Source organism: Chiroxiphia lanceolata, chromosome 25, assembly GCF_009829145.1.
Source record: "Chiroxiphia lanceolata isolate bChiLan1 chromosome 25, bChiLan1.pri, whole genome shotgun sequence".
NCBI classification, from domain to species: domain Eukaryota; kingdom Metazoa; phylum Chordata; class Aves; order Passeriformes; family Pipridae; genus Chiroxiphia; species Chiroxiphia lanceolata.
Window position 1 is genome coordinate 4507724 of NC_045661.1, and position 23148 is coordinate 4530871.

The window sequence follows — 23148 nt, forward strand, 5'->3', positions numbered from 1 at the left end:
AGCCAATGGGGAGCGAGCACTGCCCGCGGTGGGCGGGGCCTCCGCGGCACGCGGGACCCTGAGGGGAGTCCCGGCGGTGCCGCCGGTTCGGATCCCGCCGGGCCCGGTCCCGGTCCCGGTCCCAGTCCCGATCCCCATCCTTATCCATACCCCGATCCCCATCCCGGTCCCGATCCCGATCCCCGACCCGGCGTCCCGCCCGCCCGCCGCAGGTGAGGCGGGGGGTGCTGTGGGGGCTCTGACCGCGCGCACCGAGTTCTCTCCGGGAGCCGCTTGTTCCAGGTTATTTTTATTAGGAAGTCGTTTCAAGTTCAAGACACAAAGCCGATAAAACGCCACTTCGGAACACATCGCAGGGAAGCGAAAGCTAATTTCAGCCACAGAGTGAGTTTGTTTTCTCTCTCAAAGCAAGGAGCCGTCGAGGTAATTCTGCCGCGGACTTTTGCAGCACGAACCGAAAAAACGCCAGTTCTGTCCAAAAATCACAATTTGTGCTGTAAAAACACACACGTTTATCCTGGAAGTGGTTTGTGTCTTGGAAAACCTCGCGGCTGGAGCACCAGTAGAGAGGAAGAAGATTGAAAAGCTTTATTTATGTACATTTTCACCCAACGACAGCTGTTAATCCGCAGCCTCCAAAGGCCGCACAACGCAGCGCCTGAAGGCTTAAGATAACTCAAAGTTCTTTTTTTTCAAGACACGCGAAATGTATTTTGTTATAAAACTATCAGTATCGAGACAAGTGACTCCTCATTGTGGGGATGTCACGGGGCTGAGCTTCATCAGTTCCTGTTCGGTCTCTCTGCAAGGTACCAAAACTGGCTGAGCTTTCCTGGGACAAAGGAAGCTCCCACTGAAGTCAGTTACTTAGAAAAATTAGACAAGGGAAATGTGAATAAGGGTGTTTAGAGACATAATAAGGGCATCGACAGTTTACATCTTTACGCTTCAGAACAAACTGTTCGACTGAGGAGAAGAAAACCCGTGTGATGTGCTTTCAGAATTATCACCTGGAGGGATCTGATCTTTTGTCTTTCCTCTGAAAGGGATGCAAGGGACAGGACTAAATGGGTGTTTCTGCTGCTTTACATGGCATTTACTGGAGCAGGGAAAGAACAGCTGTGTTTGATGCCTCTTGATGAGTCAAAAAGACCTTCAGTTACTAAAATGCAGAGAAAACTGCTTTTAGATTAAGCACCTCACAACAGCAGGAAACGACAAAAGACCTTTATCCCTAGATTCTGTTAAAGGCACTATTATATGAACAACATGTTGATTTCCAGCTTAATTTATACCAATAACTTAGAGAACTAAACCAGTAACAGGTAATATTCTGTTCCTGGTATGCAGTGCAAGTATCCCCTAGACCTAAATAGCAGTAACCCTAAAGCTTGAGCAGTAATGCCCAGCAAAATAAATGCACTCTTCAGAGGAATCAAAAAACAAACCACAAACCCAAAACACTTCAGCAGAAAGTTCGGTGGTTCGAGTCTGAATTTATAGAAGGGGGTTTTTTTGTACCACTTTTCCCTGTTTTCCTAAGGCACTGAGATGGTTTTGTACTTCTGGAGGAGTGGGGGGCTGGGGAAGCAACAGCAGGTTCTGCAAGCTGCCTGTGTGTTCAGTGCATCTCAAAGCAGGAGTGGGCATCTTCCAACTTACTCAAGAAATAACAGATAAAGAGAGAAACTCTGGTGCTATCATTACATTCTGGTGCTGCAAATTTGAGGAATTAAACCCAATTACCTATGTAGATGTGTTTAAAATAAATAAAATACTGTCATTACGAGGGGGAGTGTAACAGAAGGAAATCTCTTTATTTGCAATCATTTTCTATCCCTGTAGGGCAATAATCTTGGAACCTGAACCACTGGCTATGGTGCTGTTGGCATGGTGCTGGTTTTCCTGCTTTTCCTGGAAAGCTGGCTTGCTCTGAGTGGCAAAAATGCCACTCTACACAGGTTTCTTCTTTCTGTCAGTATTACCTTGAGAAAACACAGCCCAGCTGGGCACTATCCCATGAACTGAAGTCTCAGGTGTACCTGGGAGCCAGGGAATCACTTTGTTGGCTGCTGTGGGAAAACTGATTTCTAAGTTTCAGCTTGAGACCCTCATGGATTTGCTGCCACTGTCATTCTCCCAGCTGGGCCTTTCTTAGGAGCAGGGGGTCCTGTTTCCTGGGCTGATACTTCCAGAGTAAGATCCCAGGCCCAGTTTTTAACTGGCATCCATTGCTAACTCAGCCAGAGTGACCCAAGCCTGAGTTGGCAGTGCCAGCACTCAGTGCAGTGCCACAGCTTGTGCCAGGGCAATTTGAAAAGAGAGATCTACGTAAAAGACAGCAAAGATGTGTCAATTCAACCAGATACTTGGGGCAGCAACAGTTATTTCCATTCCTGAAGTGACAGAAAAGTGATGGGAGTTTGAGTTTCTTTTGGAACACGAGATAAATATCATAAAGGGGGTATAATCCACACAAACATGTGCACTGGAATGCACATGTTTCCTGAAATTCCATTTCATTTCACTGTGATTCAGTGAAATAAAGACCCCCATGACTTGTAAATGCTCTTGCTCATCAGGATGGTCCATGATGTCTAGTTTAACTGAACTTCTCCCCATCGTGTGTGGAACAACTGCATCAGAAATCTGAACTAGTGATCACCAGAGAGACAAAGCTGCTGTGGGGATATTGGTAGCAAAAAGCTGTTCTCTGAAATGGTGAATTATCTCGAGTAAGCCAAAAATTAAGAGATTCTGAGCCTTGGCTGTAATTTATTTTCCCTTTCTTGAGACAACCTTTCTCCCTCCCAGTCTGGTTCAAAAGGAACATTCTCTTATGAATAAATATGACAAATAGAAAAATAAAAATATAGAAACAAACTATGTAAACGCAAGCCCTGAGGTATTTCAAGCACACAGTGTAATTTTTATACCTGACATGCAATCTAAAGGTGCCAGTAAGAAACCTTACTTTGTGGCTCTGTAAAAATGTCCCATCTTTCTTTCCTGCTTTGCACCCACAAGAAAGGGTGAGAGGTTGAGGTAAGAGCCCTGTGGAAGCTGTGATAGTCACAGAAGCAGAAATTGAGGATTTTAAAGTGCTGTGTGTTCTTTTTCTGACCGTCTTCACTCTTTGTTTGGCTTCCACAGGCCAGTTAGATTCTAGAGAGATCTGACAAAGGGGCTGCTTTTCTGGCTCTAGGCTCCACTCCTGCACCAGTTTGTAGCCACAGTGAGGCTTCTGGGACAAAGGGGCTGCTGAATATGGATTTTAGTGGCCCCTTTAACTCACAGTTGGGTTTTTTGGTGTATCTCAGGCTCCTTGGGAAGCTTAAGCACACTTTGCACTGCAGTTCCTCCCAAATGACTGCCTTGTCTTGCCAGCTTCCCACCTCTTTCCCCCTCTTCCCTTAGCCTGGATCTCCTTGGACATGTTTCCTCCCCCAGAGCTTTCTGCATTTGCATGAAGGGTCCAGTCCTAAAAAAAATAAATATCCAGTCTCTGCATGACAGTGAAGTCAGTGGGTCTACTCACATGAATTAAAGTTTGCTGGAGCAGGCCCTTAGGCATTAGTTATTTTTAAATAAAGTCCGATTTTATTAATTCTACTCTGTTTGGGCTTTGGAAAGAACAGTTACAAAATGGATGGTGGGTCTTGCTTTTTACAGTGGCATTTGTTCCTCTGCTAATTCTTGTCAAACAGGGGCTCAGTGTGAGAGGGTTCCAAGCACTGTGTCCCTGTGGGATGTGCAGATTCCTGCACAGGGAGACTCTGGATGCACACACAACATATTCCATTTGCAAATACTTACCTAGACAAGGTACTGCACATCCAGGTACCTGCTCACGTGCATATACATTTGTAAGGGCAGATAGGCATGTGCTCACACATGTGTAAACTCTTAACTGCACATATACAGACATTAAAAATCAAATTAGTCTTAGATGAACCTTTTGCATTTTTCATTAAAAAGGACATTTTAACCCCCTTTTTTTTTGTTCACTTCAGTTTTACTGCAACTAATACAATTCACCTGATCGCCTAATGGGATATTTTCCTCTCAGTATGTTAAAACACTGATTAAAATGCATTACAATTATTAAATTGGGTAGAAGAGCACTTCTTGTAAGCTTAGTCTGGAACTCCTGGGACCCAGTTGTGCCGTGACAGTTTTAGATCATGTCCCGTGTGTTACGGATGGCACAGCACAGAACCATGCTGAATATCATGCCAAAGATCTAGAAGAGAAGGGATGTGATTTAGGGATCCACTTGCAAAACAGTGATAAAATAATCTGCAGTCAGAACAATCTGAAGGTCCATCTGGCAGAGCAGTGGCTGCTCCCATCTACAAACCCCAAAACATCAGGCAGCTCACACGCAAGAGATTTCACTGCTCCTCAAAGCCAAGATTTTATCTGCTCCTGCTGGGTTTGCTGTTCTTTGTTCTAAATGTCAAGGCCACCAAAACTGCCCCAAACATTATTAGCATAAATTTAACAGACTAAATAACTGTGGCTATTGGTATTCTCCCTAGTATTGCACCACGAGGTTAAGAGTTGCAGAATGCTTCTACGTGGAATATTATCCAGATCTGAGTGATTCCAGAGGGACCAGGTTCCTGGAGCTGGTGCTGAGCACTGCAGTGTCACAGGGAAAGCTGAGCTATTAACACTCAGTGTGCTCAAGAGCAAGACTACACATTAAATATAAAACTCTGCTCACGTCAGGGAGCTGGTTAACTAGAGGGAATGATAACAGTGAGTGTTGCCAGAGTGTCCAGAAATGTCTTTTTTTGCCACAGGTTGATCCTCCAGAGCAGTTTGCAGCTGCCTCCTGAGGCTTCATTGCTAAGGATGGGAGATGGGCAGTTAAACCACTGGGTTCAAATCCCCTCCTCACACATGTCCTTAAGGAAGGAGCCAGCTGAGCTGTCACACCCCATGAAGTGTCAGAAACAAGCACAGGAAAATGTACAGACGTGGTTTTGGTGCCACTGGGGTTGTTATCACTCCATAATTTGTGTGTATCTGAGGTGGCAGCCATGCAGGAGATGTCCTTGTTCTGAGCAGTGGGGTTGTTGAACTCTGTCCCACCCACGTTGCTCTGCTGTATTTGTGGGTACCCCTTCATGTTTCATACAAATCCCAGGATTGTTTAACCCTGCTGTGCTTTCTGTACCTACAGAAACCCTTCAGCTGCTTTTAAGTGTCCACATAAGCCCATGAACCTCCTGCTCTTCAGAGCACCTAAAGGGCTGTTCCTTTACTAACATTCAGGCTCCTTGTGCTGCTGATGTTTGAGCCTGAAGGAAATAAAGGCACAGATGGGCTGGAAAACTCTTTCTGCTGAAGCCTGGTGAGCTACAGCCTGACCATCCTGCTGTATCCCTGGGTCAGGGTGACATCTGTTGGTCACAGCTCTGTCCTAGAAAACCTGATTGTAAACTGTCCTTCACATTGAACCAAAGCTACAGCCAGCATGTTCCTGGAAAACCACTTCTACAAAGGGTAGGTACTCTCTATTCCTTGTGAAAACTGAGGAATGGATCCTAAAGGGTTTAAAGCATCAGTCTGCAGTTGTTTTGGGATAGATGAAATGCTGCTATGGCCTTTTGCTTTTCAGTTTGGTTCATGAGCACTCCACATTCCTACTGTTACAACAAAACAAGATTACCATTGCTTTGGAGCCTGTCTAAGGACACAAAATGGTAAAACACAGTCACACAGGTCTGCTTGCACTGATGTGGGCAATTCCCAGAGAGAGGACACACTGGAAGTGATAAGAAAAGCTGCACCTTTTTGGAATCTCACCAGCTGCTGCAAAACACTTTCCACAAAGCTTTAAGTGCAAAACACCTTCCACAAAGCTTTAAGTAAGGGACAGGGTACTGGGCTCAAGCAGAGGTTTGCAAACATGGATTTACTCACTGTGATGCCAGCAATTGCAATTCCAACAATTCCAACTAAATGCAGATTAGTATCAATTACATTCTGAATTTCAACCAGGCAGTTCTGTTAAAAACAAAATTGAAAGATTTCTTTACTCCTAGAAAAAATGTGTTCCAACCAACTCCATCAACTGTTCTCAAAGAATAACACATAAATACGAAAAATATTGCAGTTACCATCCTAATTCCTGCATCTGAGCCATGGGTTTTGTCAGGCAATTTTCACAGCATATTCCCTTTTCTAGTGAGACATCTGTACCTCTTGCCTGTACAGGCTGACACAGGTACTTTTCTTACACTCGGTTCTCCCTAAATTTAAACTCATTTATGTAACAGGCCATGCTAAATCAGGAGGTTTCTACTGATGCAAAACCTTCATTTTGACATTGTGCTCACAAACAGATTCCCTAAAAACAGAAAGAACAGAAATAACAGAAATATCCTTCTTAGGCCCAACAGAGTTTCTAGTCCGGAGGCTCCGGGCATGACTAAGGCAAACACTTGCCAAAATTCAGCCTCCATGGGGCCCTTCATTTGGGATCCTGTCCTGTTATCTCCTGCTCCCTTTTCCCTTCAGATGATGTAATATTGTCTCAGCTACCATGGGATGCCACAAACAGCCTTCAGAACTGAGCTCAATACAACCTCCAACTTACATCTGCCTCCAGGCTGCTCCATGTCATAGGGAATTCCATGCTGGAAATCACAAGGTGAAAAAAGGGAAGTTCTTCCTTTCTTTTAGTTATAGAATGTCTCCAATTTTACTAAACAATTGGCATGAAAAAGTGATTAGAACTACCAGGACAGAGGACACTTACCTTTGGCAGCTGGATATTCTCTGGACAGGGTAATCCCACTTGTTGTTCCACGTTACCTTTCCCACAGCATTGGAGCTAAAGGAGAGAGAGAGAGGAAGAATCAAAGAGGAGGAAACCACAGACTGTTTCATACTGAAAGTCAGTTACTACTTTCAAACTGAAAGTGAGACAATAAATAACTAAAAAATAGAAGCAACACAGATCAAATAATAATTTTATTCTCTGTATTAACCACTGCCTCTGGTAGAGTTCCAACTGTGTGGGATGAAATTCTCAAAAACGAGTTTCAATTGTCTGAGGCCACAGTAAACAGGCAAATTTGTATTAACAACAATGTCCAGGAGGGATTTTTATTATAGTATCTCATAACAGAGCAAACAAGTGGACTTGGGAGAAGCTGATCCCTGGCTTACAAGGAAACAGGAGCTGTTGAAGGGAGAAAGCAGAAAGGTCAAGTATCACATACAGAATTATGGGCAATGCACAAGAGCTGCAGCAGAGATTGCTGGAATTTTATTTCTGACACAACATCGTGCTGGGTTTGGAGACAGTAATAAATCAGTGTTTCAGAGGGTTTGTTTTTCCTGTTTGCCTATCTCCCAGAAAATGCTTGGAATTCCTCTTTGGGTCAGAAAAAACGGCTATGGGAGAAGGACAAAAGGGTCTGAGGTTGTGAAATGTTTGTTCTAAAGAACGTGGGAATTGCTGTGAGGAGCAACAAAGCTTGGGCTTGATCTCTGTGGGAGGCAGTGTAGATACAGGACAGACACAAATAGGATTGAGGCAGTCACAGGTTCTAACTCTGATTCAGACACTCACTTTTTGGGTGGCCTGAACTGTGTCACACATGGACTTTTGGTTCTTTTCCTACTTGGTCCAGCCAGTGACAGGATCTGCCACATTGTAGGTCCTGGGACACAGGTCACTATTTTCTCTGACAAATGCAGAGGATTGAGACATTTCTCCTTCTCTCTGCATTTGTGAGTATTTTTTCTTGGATTTCAATACCCAAAAGGGCCTTAATAGTCATATCTTCTGCACAGCCAAGACCAGAAGCATCAGGAATTTCAAGGCCTGGCCCGTTGCACTTCTAAAAGTAGAGATCCAAAAACCAGAACTCTTGACAGGGACCTCAGGAAACTCTCAGGGTTGTGAGCCTCTGGCTCCATTTTAAGTACCCTCAGTTCTATTCTTCCATACCTCAGTGGGAGGAATTCTGGATTCTAGTGGGTGATGTGACAGTGGAGCAGTAGGGAGGTGACAGAGTTGAGTACTCACAGCCACGTGGTAGCGATAGATGGTACTGTTGACCTTCCCCACTGGGTTTTTCATATAATCATCATAAGCATCTTCATAGATCTTCTGGGCTTCCTGTATTGCCTGCAGAAATCAGACTTTCCAAGTGAGTGGCAAATCAGTCTTATCCCCAGCCCAGTGCAAACTTCCAGCTTCTGTGATCAACCTCCAGCTGATTCTATGATTCTATGAAATTGTGCCTGATAAACAGGTACAGGACTGGAAAGACAGGAGGTTTTGTGGCCTGGTGGCATTCAGAGGGTCAGAATGTTCATGGGCTGTATTCTGTCTTTTGGTTAAACACTGTTAGGTGGGGAAGTTCAGTGCCTGAATTTGTTTGCCCTTTTTCTAAGCAGTGCCCTCTTTTCATACTTGATGTTCCTTGTGGATGGAAGGTGGAATCACACCTACAGATTTTCTTTAATAGAGGGGGGCAAAAACTGCATCCTGTTCTGGTCTTGTGATAACACAAGCTCTCATTGACTCCAGAAAAAAATGTCAGAGAGTCTTCCTGGGAGAAATCTCCTGGGAAGTTGCCCTATGCTGTCAGTCTGCACTGGAATCCATAACTGCCCCATTAGCACATTAGAGGCTCTTTGCTACTTACCACTTTCTTGCCTAGAAAGGCAAATACTCCAGCAGTGACCTCAGCTGCAAATATCACCAACAAGCAAGCAAAGAACTGTAGAGGAAGGAGAGAATGTCAATGAACATCCCTTGTTCCTGTGGGCTGCCAGTCCTTGCCCTGCCCCTCATCCTTGCCCAGCCCAACACCCCACACTGAAACAAAGCTGCTGAGCTGGGGCTGTGCAAAGGGGCAGAGTCAGATTCCTTGTCATATGGGAACAAAGGAAAAATGGCAAAGATGTGGCTCAGATGGAGCTTCAGGAAAGATAAAAGGTAATTCCAGGGAAACATTATTTTAAATCTGACCCAGGGTTAGCAGAGCTGCTGGCATTTACTGTTAGCAGGCCTTGTGTAACCCAGAGCAGAAAGCCCTACAAATGGCAGTTTGCAGTTGCTAGAAAAATGTAAAAATAATCAATATATAAGTGCAGAGCATCCAGCTATACAAACTTTTGCCTGCTGCCCACTAACTGCCACATCACTGTCCAGTCTCTCTGTATCAGCTCTGTATATCCCAGTTATTGTGATCCTTCTCTTCCCCTCCATCCCTCTGCCCCAGTTGGCTAGGGATTCCTGCTGAGGAATAAATTCTGCTAAATAGCAATAAAACAATTGGAATTAATATGGCCTTGCTATATTAATTATAATATCTGTGGTGCTGGTGGGAACTCCTTCATGTGGGACAGCTCTGCAGCTGCAGGGTGGTCAGAGAAGCTGGGTTAGCCAGGAAGAGGACATAGGACCTGAAAAGTCTTGGACATTAAAAAGGTATTTCCACTAATGACACACTGAATGCTTTGAATGATTTCCCTGCTCATCCCAGGCCCTCAAAACACTTTACTCACTGCTCCAAGCAAGCACTGAGACTCCCGCGCTGCTCCACAGCACCCGAAAAATCCAACTGCAGACATGATGGCCCCTGCTCCCACCAACACATAGAGCCCTGTGGAAAATCAGAGGCAGGCAGGAACTTAAGAAGGTTTCTCATGTCGAGGTGGAACTTCCTGTGTTTTAGTTTATGGCCATTGCTCCTTGTCCTGCCAGTGGGCACCACTGAAAAGAGTCTGGCACCATCCTCTGACACCCCTTGGAGATATTTGTATTGATTGAGGATATAATTAATGATTAATTATATCAACAACCCCCCAAAACTGTCCCATTCTTAACTGACTGGGGCTGGAGTGTGCTGTACTGCTCTGCAGCAGTGGAGCTTAAAGGAACATGGGAGATGTCAGTGCAGCCCCACACACTTAACATTTGGGACTCTGGCTGTGTTCAGAACTTGACAGGACTAAACTGTGAAGGTGAGGGGAATGGCATTCATCTCTGCCACCTGCAAAACTGCTAGAAACACTCACATTCAACAGATGGTTTGGGGTTTTTTTTGTATGGGCTTTATCTAGGACAAAAGGAAACCAGAGCAGAGTTTCCCTTGTGTCTTCCCCGAGAGGGGACAGGGAGCTGCTGGCTGTGTGCACTAGAGGGCACAGCAAGCCTTTGCTCCCAGCCTGGACTGTGGAAACTTTAATGAGAACCTTTACTGTGCTCATTTACCAATTTAAACATTATTTTAAATCTGACCCAGGGTTAGCAGAGCTGCTGGCATTTACTGTTAGCAGGCCTCGTGTAACCCAGAGTAGAAAGCCCTACAAATGGCAGTTTGCAGTTGCTAGAAAAATGTAAAAATAATCAATATATAAGTGCAGAGCATCCAGCTATCCAAATTTCTGCCTGCTGCCCACTAACTGCCACATCACTGTCCAGTCTCTCTGTATCAGCTCTGTATATCCCAGTTATTGTGATCCTTCTCTTCCCCTCCATCCCTCTGCCCCAGTTGGTTAGGGATTCCTGCTGAGAAATAAATTCTGCTAAATAGCAATAAAACAATTGCAATTAATATGGCCTTGCCATCTTAATTATAATATCTGTGGTGCTGGTGGGATGCTACTGCTGACTGTGCTGGCAGTTCACACTCCGTATTTTCTAGATTTTTAATATTCAGCAACTTGTGTCTTACTAGGACCGAGCATTCTTCAAGCTGATACTTGCACACATCTTCACAGCACCGGTTTTTACTGATGCACAAAGATATATATGGCTCAGGAGAGAAAGGTCAGGCCTCGTGGAAGATGAATTGGAAAAGACAAAAAAAAAAACACAACCCTGCCTCAGGTGCAGAACCTGCTGCTCGACTGCCAAACACCAACACTACCATTTGCTCACATCTCCATGGTGACAAACGCCGTGTAATTACCAAGATGTTTCCTGGGCTGTTTTCTGTCTGTCACTCCCTGCCCCAGCCCCTGTAATTACTTATCAGGCCACTTAGCAGAGCTATTTTAGAGTGAGGAGAGGAGTCTTCCCATTTCTTTTTGTCGTTTCCAGCGAGGAAAGACCAAGCTCTGTGAGCCTGGGGGGGGGGGGGGGTGAGACCACTCTTAGGAGTTTGGATTTGCATTTGTCAGAGAAACAGCCTGAACATTTCACTGGCATGAGTCACAACTGAACCGCTACCTCAATCAGAACTTCCCTTTTAAGGCGTGTTACAGGAAGAACTCACACCACTCACTAAACAAAGCTGAGCCCCACAGCTGAGCCAGCCAAGACTTTAAAACCACCTTCTTCCATCTCCTGCTCGGGAGAGTTCATCCCACTCTGTCCTTTCTCAGCACCAGTTGCTGATACTCCAGAGAGCTATTTCTAGCTGGAAAATAGTGATGGCACTTAAAATTTCCACAAAAATAAAGATTTTTTTTTTTGCTTGTCTGCTATATAAACACACACAGACTTGTGATTTCGGGGCTGTCCTGCAGCCAGGAGTTGGACCTGATGATCCTTGTGGGCCCCTTCCAACTCAGAATATTCTGTGATTCTGTGAGACACATGAAGAGCAGCTCGAAAAAAATTTCAAAGGGAATTCAAGTTATTTCTCAGTTTGCCTTGTGAGGTTTCCCAGCACCCACATCCAGGTATGTTCAATGGAAGATGACTTCCAGGAAGGATGTCAAAGCAGTAGATGCAGGAACATCCTAGATGGTGTAAGTATATGAGGCAGGGGTGCAGTATTTCTTTTCCTAGTGGGCTGTACACAGCAATGTAGGCATGATCACTTCAAATTCTGATTAAAAAGAAACATAAACTCTTAAGTGAGACTCTCTAGAGAGAAAAGAAAAAGCAAAGGGTGACAATTTCTGGCACACACACCTTAGAACCACAGCCTGACCTACAGCCATCATGCACTGAGAGCCATCCCTAGCCCACAAATCCAGAAATTTGGTGGGTTTAATGTTAAACATTGTTATCCCATAGTATCATGTGTCAGAAGTAACTAAGCTTCACTAGAACCCATCCCTTTCCAAAGAGCAGGATGGAAAGCAGAGCCTTAATCAGCTTCTATTCATAAGCACTTCCACTGTAAAACACAAAGCCTTGGCGTGGCCTCCAGCTTGGCATCTACAGCACGGCAGGGAAACAAAATAAGGCACAAAATGGAACATGTTTGAGAGCTAGAAATGCACACAAAACAGCTCAGCACAGAGCACAACGTGGCAGAAAGAGGTGTGTGGGTCAGGTCAAGGTAGAGAGCTTGTTTTGGTGGGTTGAAAATGATGAGGAGACTGTCCAGCTGCAGCCTTTTGTGCAGCAGAAGGCAAAAAAAATACAAGGTAGAAAGGAAGCAAATGTGTTTGTGGCCTGTGTGAAATTTTCCCTCTCACCACTTCTTGCCTCTGTTCATTTCCTGTAATTTGGGCACTTTGATCTGTGTCTGCTAATGAAGAGGAGAGAGGGTGTGATGTGGAACTCGTCTCTGAGGCTGTTGGCAGCACACAACCCAAACAGGGGCAGAGAACAGAAGAACTGGGAATCCTGAGAGCAGGAACACTCCACTGAGGAGGGCAAAGCTGGACCCAATGGCAGGGACCTGCCCCCAGCTCAGCAACATCTATTACACCTCCCTGCAGGACCCACAAACAAGTCACTCTCAACCCCTGAATGCCAAGGGATGAAGAGGCACATTCCAAAGAGTCAAATCCACTCACAAATCCAACAGAAAATTGGTTGATCTGAGCAGACACAGCCAGGGCACCACTGACTCTGAGAGGTTCTGGAGGAAACAGGGGCTTCTTTGTAACCACAAGAGGATGAAGAACAAAGTGTCACAGGACTGGGGGGTTTTTGGACAGAGCCTATTCTCTTGGACTTTTTTTTTTTTTTTTGGTGAGGAAATATTGAGGGTTTGGGGTGGTGGTTTGTTTGTTTTGCTGTGCTAAGACATCCCCCCCCACACAGAGATTTTTATAGCTGTGAAGAGAAATGAAGACTTCCACTTTTAGCAGTGAGTCAAGTGAGAGAGCACCTGATAACAAACTGATTTCCCTTCTGGCTATAAAATAGTGAGTGTAAGGGGGGGGAAAGCCCCTTCTTCAGCCATTGTTCTTTGCAAAGCCATTGTGTCATTTTGCAAAGGACACATCTGGAAAGCAATGAAGCAGCAGCTTTTCTGTATATTTGATCTTCTGATTCATCCCACGGGGAAAATCATTATTTCCTGGAAGGAAATTGTCAAATGGGGGTATTCCCTGTGAAAATTCCAACAGGAGGGATTCCCATTCTCTAGCAGACTCTGCTTTGCAGTTACAAGGGGAATTCAAAAGTTATCTGGCAACCTCAGAGCATCCTGTGGCTCCCTGTAGTGAAGAATGGCAAATCCACAGCTCAGAGGACATCTCTGGATTGGCATTTGTGCTCATGGCACAGAGTTCTTCCCTAAGATTCTGTTTCTTCTGGATATGGGCAATATCCCTTCTGGGGCTGTACTTGGAGACAGTGGATCTCCAGGTGTGAAGAAGCACATCAAGAAAAATTGAGGATATTCTGTGTGTTATTTCTGGATGAACAAAACCTCTGTGATTAGCACTGATGCAAAATCCCCTCATTTTAGACCAGGAAGAAGAAAGGGATGGAATTTTATAGCTGCTGACTGCAATGTGTCTTTATGTGTGCCAAGAGTGAGGGAAGGATCAGCCTGGTAGAGATCTAATTTCAGAGTCTGGAACAGAACCCACACCCAGAGCTGCTTTTTGTTTGTTTGTTTGTTTGTTTGTTTTTCCCCAAATCCTACTGAAGGTTTTGAGACACAAATCCCTGCCTGGAGCCTCCTGCAAAGAGCAGGAGCAGACAGACACACAGTGTCTCTGTCTGGCTTTATTTCACATGGGTTTCTTGTTTACCTGGCTGCTATGGTCACTTTCCATTTTAAATAATTCTCCTTTTTTTTTTTTTTTTTTTTTTCTTTTGGCTGAGTAAATAACAGTGAACAAACCACCAACTGTTCATAATCCACTGAGAAAACAAGCAGCTCTGTTCTTGGGGTGAGGGACCCAGAGGCAGCGATGGCAGGAGCCCGAGAGCCCAGACAGGACTTGAAGGGATTTTCCTGAGGTTGTGTGTTCCTTCCAGTCCAGGAGGTAGATGTGCTCCTCCACAGAAGGACTGAGGCTCTTGAGCCTTCAGGAGAGCACCAAGGAACCTGTAGTACAGACACACTGTTGGAAAATATGAGAAACACACGTAGGAGTTGGAAATAACTGGCCAGACAGGGACAGTTGTGTGTGTGGCACTTGGCAGAAAAAGGCTGTTTCTGAAACAGGCTTGTTACTAGACATTTCCATTGTATATTTATCTATAAAATACATTTACAAAACTGGAGAAAAGCTGCAGAGGCCTCTGAAGGAAGATGGATTTCTGGAGAATTGGAACATAACCCTTAATTCGAGCATAATGGACGTATAGGAATAAATGTCTTGTGTGAATTCCACGAGGATTTTGTGGTTAATCCTCCTGGAACCACAAAAGCATTACGGACAGCAGCCAGTTTGTAGGCTTCTGCTGATGCACAAATCCTGAATTTCAATTTAAAAGCAGCCTCACTGTAATGCAACATCCCAGTCCACTTCCTCCCCTTTCCCACAGAACACCATGTTACCTCTTGCTCACGTGCATCTCACGACCCTAAATAATCACATCCCAAATTCACTTAAGCCAAGCTGTTCCCAAAGGCTCTGTCAGTGCCTGTCACCCCCCACCAAACTGCACTGAAATCAGGTGTAACCAACACACCTGCACAATGGTGGCTGAACTTCACAGAGCCCTGTGGCAACAGATTCTACAACTTAATGATGTGAAGAGTGTGAAAATCTTCCTCATATGGGAGTTGTTCAAAGTGCACACAATGACCATAATCTCATCAAATATCTAAGTACTTTTTCTAGTGTTGTTACATCCTTTCTGAGCAGAACCAGAGAGCATCAGGACACTGAGTGCACTGGGGAGGCACAAAATGACATTAAGATTTTTCAATTGAATTCCCATTTCCTTTCTTAATGATTCCTGACATTTATATGCCTCTGACTACAGGTCAACAAGGCAGTTGGTTGTCAGGAGCAACTGAAAGGGAGTCTAAGATCATGTTCCTGTGTGGTTATAGCTGGTTTCAGGTCTGTCAGTGTTTATTCTGCTCACATTATCTGTTACCACTTGCGTCACTTTGCTTTGTTGATACTGTATTTCATCTGCCCTTGTAATACTCAGTCATTTGGGATCCTGAAATCCTCTCCTGATTCTCTGCAATCCCCTCTAGATTAGGACACCCTGAATAATCCTGTGTATATATGAGCCAGCTCAATCCAAACCCTCTCTGGAGATGCTTTTGAACCGACACATCCCCAAAAGGTTTCTGGCTGCTGTTTTATTTTTTTCCAGCAGACAAAGCACTTTCCTCTAAATGGCTTCAAGAGTGGCCGTTCCAAATGTATTTACAGCTCTGTCAGAATGAAACACAGCATTCCCTTGAAAAGGACATTTCCCTGGAGATGTAATGGGTTATATTGGTTTGGTTGTTTTCCAGAAGCCCATTTGGAGATTGGCATCTAGAGCAGAGGTGGTCCTTTTAAAGAGAGTTTGTATGAAAAAAAAAAAAGCCTGAGCATCCCTGGAGTGTAGTGTGCTGCTCCAGCAAGGAATCACAGAAACATGGAAGGCTTTGGGTTGGAAGGGATCTTAAAATTCATCTTGTTCCACCCCCTGCCATGGACAGGGACACTTTCCACTAGACCAGGTTGTTCCAAAACCTGTCCAACCTGGCCTTGGACACTTCCAGGGATGGGGCAGCCACTGCCAAGGGAGGAGAAGAGGGTGTGCCAGAGAAGGAAATGGTGTAACTGTGAGTTCAACTGCTGCTGCAGGGTGGAACTGGCTTTAGATAGTTACAGCAGAGAGAGGAGGGTGGCAGAAGTCACCCAGGAGCACAATTTAATAGGCAAAAAGCATAAAGTGCATTATCGTGCTTAAGTGATTAATTAAAAAACCAGCCTCCTGAACATCAGTGCATTGCAAATATAAAACCACCCGAGGCAGATGGATGGATGGATTGTTCCATTAGGCTAAATTGGCTTCTCTGGTCAGAATTGCCTTTATTCTTGCTTTTATTTTGCCAGGGGGAATACTGTCTCTTAGGAACTGCTGCGAGGTTTTGTGATCCAGCACAGAGACTTCAGAGCAACTTTCATTTTGAGGGAGGTTTTCTCAGGGGGTGGTAGTGGTGGTGTTGTATTTTTTAAGACAATTTCCAGTGCAGCAGCTTCCATTTTCCACTCAGGGCCACTATCAGCCTCTTCTAAACCACTCTTCCTGAACAGCAGAAGAACACAAGATGATAGGAAGAAAGACAAGTTCATGGCTTAAGTCTTAAGTACAGACTAAAAGGCTCTCCAATACACCATTTGATGCTCCCCTTGTGGTATTGCACCTTTTGCAGAGGCTGCTTTGCCAACAGCCCTCATTTTAAAAGCTGATGGAGTTTGAGAGGTCATGGATTTAGAAGAAAAAATACTGTTGACTAAGGATACAGTGCTTGAGTCCAAAATACATGAATAGAACTAGAACAAAGTGAGGCACAGGAGCAGAGAACTGCAGTTTACATGGATTTAACTGCTGGCCAACTCCTGTTTGTATGGGCATCCACTACTATGGAGAAAAACTACTAATATCCTTCAACTCCAGACATGACTTCATATCCTAAGGCATGTGCCATCTAACTGTACCTTTCAAAGCCAGAAGGATCACTCAGTGCTCTCACAGACCCCAAGAAAAAGCCACAGCCACCCTGAAACTTTTGTCCACAACTGGTTTGGCCCTGATGAATGCCTGGACCACAGACTGGATCATGGAACTGAAACAGAGAACACAACACAGCACAAGGGCTGTGAGCTCTGGCTGTGTAGGAAAAGCAGAGTTTCAGGGCTGAGAAAGAATCACCCAGATTGATTCATTCACATTCATCAGGTTTTGTTACCATTCCTGATGGGGCTTGTTGAGTTCATACACTTCATTTTTATTGCTGCTGGCAGTGATGGGATCCTCTGCACTTCATTTATTAGGGATACAAAGAGTTTGTCCTTCCTGTCGCCCAAGGAACCAAAGCAGACTTTGCCCTTCATCCACCAAAAGCAGAGAGGGGACAAAAGGGGCCTGGAACAGACCCTTAAAAAGTCCCTGTGTTAGTTTTTACTTCACAAATTCTCCACTTGTTCTCAGCAGCACTTGGTCTGTACTGCTGTGCCTTAGGTATTTTGGAAATTAAGAACAGCACAAGGAATTAATTAAGGACCAACTGTGGGACAGCAATGCTGACACCTTGGGTTCACAGAAGCATCTCTGTTTCCTTCTGATTATTGCAGACTTTCCTGCCCAGTAAAACACTTGCCAGAGTCTTGGTACAGGAGTCTCAAGAAGGTTGAGCAATCCAAGGAATTCCCTTTATTCTACAGATCCTTCCTCCATCTGATCAGTACAGTGCCACAGACAACTCAGATAAAAGAGGTAACTGCCAGCTATGGGCCTTTGCTGAAATTATCTTTTTTCTTTCATCCTTTTTTCTCTCCAGTGCAGCTACAAGAGGAGTGACCTGTACAGAGCTGAAAGGCAGTCAAACAAGGAAGCTCCAATTTTGCCTCACCACTTGAAGCACAGGCACAAAAACTGTACTATGAGATGGAGCAACATAAAAAATATTGTCCCACTGTAGCAGAAACTCCAAAAGCTGGGGAGCTGCAGGCAGTGGATGTCCAGTTTTAGGAGTCTGTAAGATACATCTGGTAAAGTGGATGGAGACTGCGTGGGTCAAAGAATTCCAACTCCAGCCCTCTCTGTTGTAGGATTTTAACTGCAGTCTGCAGTGGGGAATATGGATCACCAAACACAAAACCACAGGCAACAGAAAACTAAGAACACATATGTGCTTGCCCTCAGCACTGCTGCCTGGAAGCTGTTCTCCAACCAACAAAAACATCTCAGTGGCTGGAAAAGATGAACAGGCCTCGTTGCCAAGTCATGGCCCGAACTATTCCAGGGGCAGAAAAGGCAGCTGGACTGCTGGTAAAGAGCAAGGCTATTTAAGGAGACTCATTCTGGCCTAATGGAAAATGCAAGGATAGAATTATCAATTATTTTAAACTAAAACAACATTTCAGATCCAGGAAAAAAAACATCACAAGGAAGCACAAGGGAGAAGCTGGTTAGATTGGGCTGGCAGCTCAGTCCAGGTACAGAAAGAGCAGAATATGCTGCTCTTTAGAAGAAAGAAAATGAAATGTTTTCCAGAAGATGGTGATTCTGGACAGTGTTTCAGCCTACAAAGCAAACTCTGAATGCACCTGCACTGTTGTTCCAAGCACTGGCACAAAGCTGATGTGATCACAGGGGCTTGGGTTATCACAAGGCAGCCACAGAAGCAGTCAGGGGGACAGAGACAAAGAAATTACTCTTAGATATTTAGCTATATACTTATTTTTAAGTCATACTGCTTAAGAGGGCTTTCTCCTCCAGCCCTCAGGCCAGCTGCTCCCTGCGTGCTGCACAGTGTTCCATACTAAGAATTCCTATGCAGAGCCCTGGCTGTCAGCCAGGATCCATGTTACAGAGCAAACAGAGCCAAACAAACAACAGTCCCACAGACTCTGAGAAAGGCCCAATACACAACTGTCAAGGGGGACTCCAAGCTGAAATCTAGAGAGGCAAAGCTCTTCAGCAGGACCATCAAGTGCAGCTTTGTCTGCTGCAAAACCCACTGTAACTGAACTTATCACTGTTCTTTTACCACTTAGCCCCAGACTGTTCCCAGCCCCAGCACAGCTGCCCCATCAGATGCTCAGAAGTCACAGCAGCATTTAACATGATTTGTAACGAGGGAGGGCAGCAAAAAACTCTGGTTTTCTTTCACAGGACTGTTCTGTCCAGTGCCTATTACAAAAAAGGGCAAACCCTTCGCTTTAGAATTCAGTCCAAAGTGAAAGTTTAAAAGAATTCTCAACATCTCTGTGCCTTGTTCCTCAGCACTTCCCCTGCTTGCAGTTACATATTTCAGCAGACAGCTCTATAAATACATGTGGCAGCCCAATAGTTCAGTGTCATGGTCTGTGACGAAACTTTTACAAGAAGGTTCCCCAGGACTTCCCAAAATTAACAGCTTTGAACAACTTTTGTAATTCCTATCCAGGACGGAAGCAGATTTGAATGCACATGCACCAGAGAATATCTTGTTTACACAGTGTGTTACAGTCTGCACTGTGGTGCTTATTCACAGCACAGGATGTATTAATTTCTGGCTTCCAACAAACCAACAGCACTTGATTCTGAAGGTCAGAACATCTTTCTGTCTTGTTTTCTCTCCTGGGACAAACATAAGTGGATGAGGCAGGGAACCATTCCAGCACACAGCACAGGAAGTTCAGCAGGTATAAACTGGATCTGGAAATGAAGTTGGTGATCTAATATGCTGCTGTCATAGCAGCTCAGATGTAAGAGAAAAACTAAATCATATTTCCTGCCTCTCTGTGTCAGTGGAGATGCTACAGGGTATTTTACAATAACCCTCAGGTCCCAAACAGCATTTTTGTCTGAATGGTTTTATTCAGCCTCACAAAATCACATGGAAACTTTGCTGGACATCACATTCTCCCCATCTATTCCCACAGAGCTGTACAGCCAGCTCTGTGTCTCCAGCCTGGCTGCATATGTTAGAGGGGCTTGGGTTGGGACTGTGGTGGAGCTGAGTCAAGACCTCCACTAAGAGAACTGGGGTATTTAAAGTAACTGCACAATGTTGCAGTGATGGGTGACTGACTGCAGGACACCCTGGGCCAACTCCCAGCCCTTCCACCCTGTCAGAGTGGCTCGATGGACACAGCAGGGCTGGGAATTCATTCACAACTGGCACTTGGAGATGGCAAAAATGTTTGCACCAACTGGATTTTACTGAGTCAGTCTCCAGGGGTGATGAATTAAACAGAAAAACCCCCTGACTTTTCTGCTGTAAGGACATGTTACAGTTGCCAGTGGCAGAGAAATGCAGTTGCTGGCAGTCCCAGACAGCTGCTATTTAAGGGTGTCTATAGATACATAACACAGGTGGCATTTCCAGAAAACCCGCCTGGAAATCCTAGGGAGAGAAAAATTATCTTAAATGCTAAAATTAGAAGTGACTAATAGCAGATCTGTGGACTTGAGGAACTAGTTGATTCCTGCCTGGGTTGGACAAACACCTCCTGAGATGGCTGAACACCAGGTAGTTTAGTTTGACTTTTCATTAGTGGAAGGATTTGCTCTGATACTTCAGTCACACTGGGGCCTGTGTGAATGAAGTAACACCAGTGCTGACCAGTGAGACACAGGGAGAACTGGGGAGCAAAATTTAACTGCTGCACTGGCACTGGGAACATTCTGAAGTGACACTGTTGTTTTCTTGGCTGGCAGCTGCACAGAAGGAAGGATATATTGGTGAACCCCACGAGTCTCTGACCTGTCTCACCTTCTATTCTGAGAGTATTAGCACAATTCACTTAGGATACGTGAGGACTGGATCAAATCCAAGAGAAGAGATTAGTTTGGACTAAGGAAGTGGATGCCAGGCAGAGAGAAGTCAAAAGCCACCACGCACATGGCACACGCAGAATGCCCAGTTTTGGGTAGTTCAGGGCAGGAACTGTTGACCTTCACAGAATTCAATGCATCACCTGCCCCAGGATGAAGCAAGGGCTGACAGCTGTGTCCTCCCACGCGCTGGAACTTACCCAGGAAGAAATACTCCGGGGACTTTTGGTCTGTAGCAAAGTCTGCCATCGCCCCACCGAAGCGCAGCCACAGCCCAAAGGCAATGACAGCCAGTCCTGCCAGCTGCAACACAAACAGAGAGTCAGCACTGCAGAGACACACGGCCAGAGAGCAGCAGAGAGCACCAGAGAGGTGCCACTGTCACCTGTGCTGTCCTGAACCCCCCCCCCCCCCCAAAATTCAGGGAGCGCTTGCCAGCGTCTGATAACAACAAATTCCTGTTTCAGGGCAGTGTGCTGCTTTGTTTCAGCTCTGCAGTGCAGTGGTGATTCTGAACTTAGTAGTGGCTCTCAAACCTGGTAAGTCATTTAGTCATGAAAACTTGGCCTGAACTCCAACAGGGAATGGAGTCGGGCAGGAGCTCCCCAGCAGAACCAGGAGGTAAAAGGATTGTTACACGTACAGTGTCTTGGAGTACAGATATTAGAAACTAGTGATGGATGCTGCCAAATGGAAGGAAAAATTCCCTTTAATGCAAACAAGACCAGGTCACAAGGGAGTGTCACAGCATGTTGTTTAAGGGAAAAAATCTACAGTCAGTGGTCTCAGCCCCACCACAGGCCAGACAAATTATCAGCCTCCCAGGCAGTGGGTATCCCTGCAGACAGCTCCAGAATCCCACAGGATCAGGCACAGCGTCCTGTTGCTGTGCTGATGGAGGCCCAGAGCCTCAGTCTGTAGCTCCTGCACAACCTGGGCAGGGCTCCCAAACACCTGCTGCTTCCCATGGCCGTGGCAGCCTGGCACGGTGCATTTCTAACCTGCCCTGCACTGCCTGGCACTTGATCCGTGTGGCACAATCTCCACAAGCCAGGAAAGCAGGCGAGTGCCCAGCTGGAGAGCGTGGGATCGTGGCTTTCCTCACAGACGTGTCCTAGCAGAGCTGAGGGTCCCCTGCCACCCTGTCACAGCATGGGGACCTCCTTCCTGCCAGGCAGGGGCTCAGCTTTAGGCTGGCAGTTTGGGATGAATGCCCCAGCCAGCTGAGGAGGTGGTTTCTTCCATCCCAGCAAAAAAGGCAGGACAACAAAACACAGTAGTTGTCGCTTTTGAGAAACAAATAACACAGAGCTTTGTCCTTCTGCTGCCTTGCAGCTGCAGCTGGGCAGCATCACTCTGCCCCTCCAGCTCGAGCACAGCAGCACTGTGTCCCCGGGGCGCCCAGCGCTGTCACCAAGAGGGAACAGCATTTGCTTTAACTGTGCTTCGAGCATAAAGGAGACAAAAGCCCAAAACTGCTCGCTCCAGAGAGGCTGAACAGGATTACTTTGTGACTTCTTTTAAAAGAACCCAGTGAATCAGAAGGAAAGAAAAAGACGTTTAAGAAGATGACACTGCTGATTGTTTTCCAGTGTGAAAAACTGGAAAGCTGAAGGGAGGACAGAGCACGAGGGAAAGTGAAAGAGAAAAGAAAGTGTGAATTCAGCTGTGCTCTGGAACTGTGAGACTATTGAAAAGGTGCAATGAGGGGAGAACGGGCACAGCATTCCCTAAATTTCTCGGGGATGATGCGAGGACCTTCCCTTAGGATGAACTTGTAAACGCAGCAGCTGCTGGCTCGCTGTTTGACATGACAGGAGCAAAACCCACCGTGATGCTGTGAAACGTTCCGCTGCACGCGGTGCTGGGAGAACCTCTCCCAGCCTCCTCCTGCAGCTTTCCGGTTGCCGGGGAAATGGCCACTACTTTAAACTATCAGTTAAGACACAGGTTGCCTTTTCCCAGCGGCGTCATTTCCAATCGAATCGCTGCTTCCCCAGGAGGAGCTGTGTCTCCATGGGAGCAGAAGCCGGGAGCGCCGGCTGAGCGCTGTCACTGCTTCGGGCAGCTCAGCTCCTGGGAGGGACCCCCGCCCGAGCCGCCCACCCTCTCCCCTCCCCCGGGACCCCCCGGTCCCCCCGCCCGGGGCCGCGTCCCGGAGCGCCCGCAGCAGGTGCCCCGGCCCCGCCCGGCCCGGCGCTCACCCAGAAGGTCAGGTTGAAGATGAAGAGCAGGATCTTGATGCAGCGCATCCCCCCGCGCCCCGCGCCCATGACGGGCGCCGGCTCCGGCAGCAGCTCCCGAGGCGGATCGGCCCCGACTCGCCGGCGGGGCGGCACCGGGGGCAGGTGCGGGGCCGGGCGGGGCTGCCCGAGAGGATCCGCCGACCTGGGCCCGCCCCGGGGCGGACTTTGTGCCCGGGAGTTCCCGGGCGGGGCCGGGGAGCGGCGGGGGCTGTGCCCGCCCGGGGCTGTCGGGGCTGTGCCCGCTGGGGCTGCGCTCGCCCGGGGCTGTCGGGGCTGTGC

At 46.3% G+C, this 23148-nt stretch overlaps 1 protein-coding gene across 1 annotated transcript; it reads right to left on the reverse strand.

The window, feature by feature from the left end:
• Nucleotides 1-273: 273 nt before the first annotated feature.
• TSPAN2 (tetraspanin 2) lies at nt 274-22940 on the reverse strand. The gene is made up of 8 exons (XM_032710887.1): nt 22828-22940; nt 20824-20926; nt 9541-9638; nt 8676-8750; nt 8051-8152; nt 6773-6847; nt 5935-6018; nt 274-4243 (listed from the first exon to the last, which is right to left on the reverse strand). Exons 1-8 carry the CDS (start codon nt 22894-22896, stop codon nt 4178-4180), a joined length of 672 nt encoding a protein of 223 aa, XP_032566778.1. The 5' UTR covers nt 22897-22940; the 3' UTR covers nt 274-4177.
• Nucleotides 22941-23148: the final 208 nt, after the last annotated feature.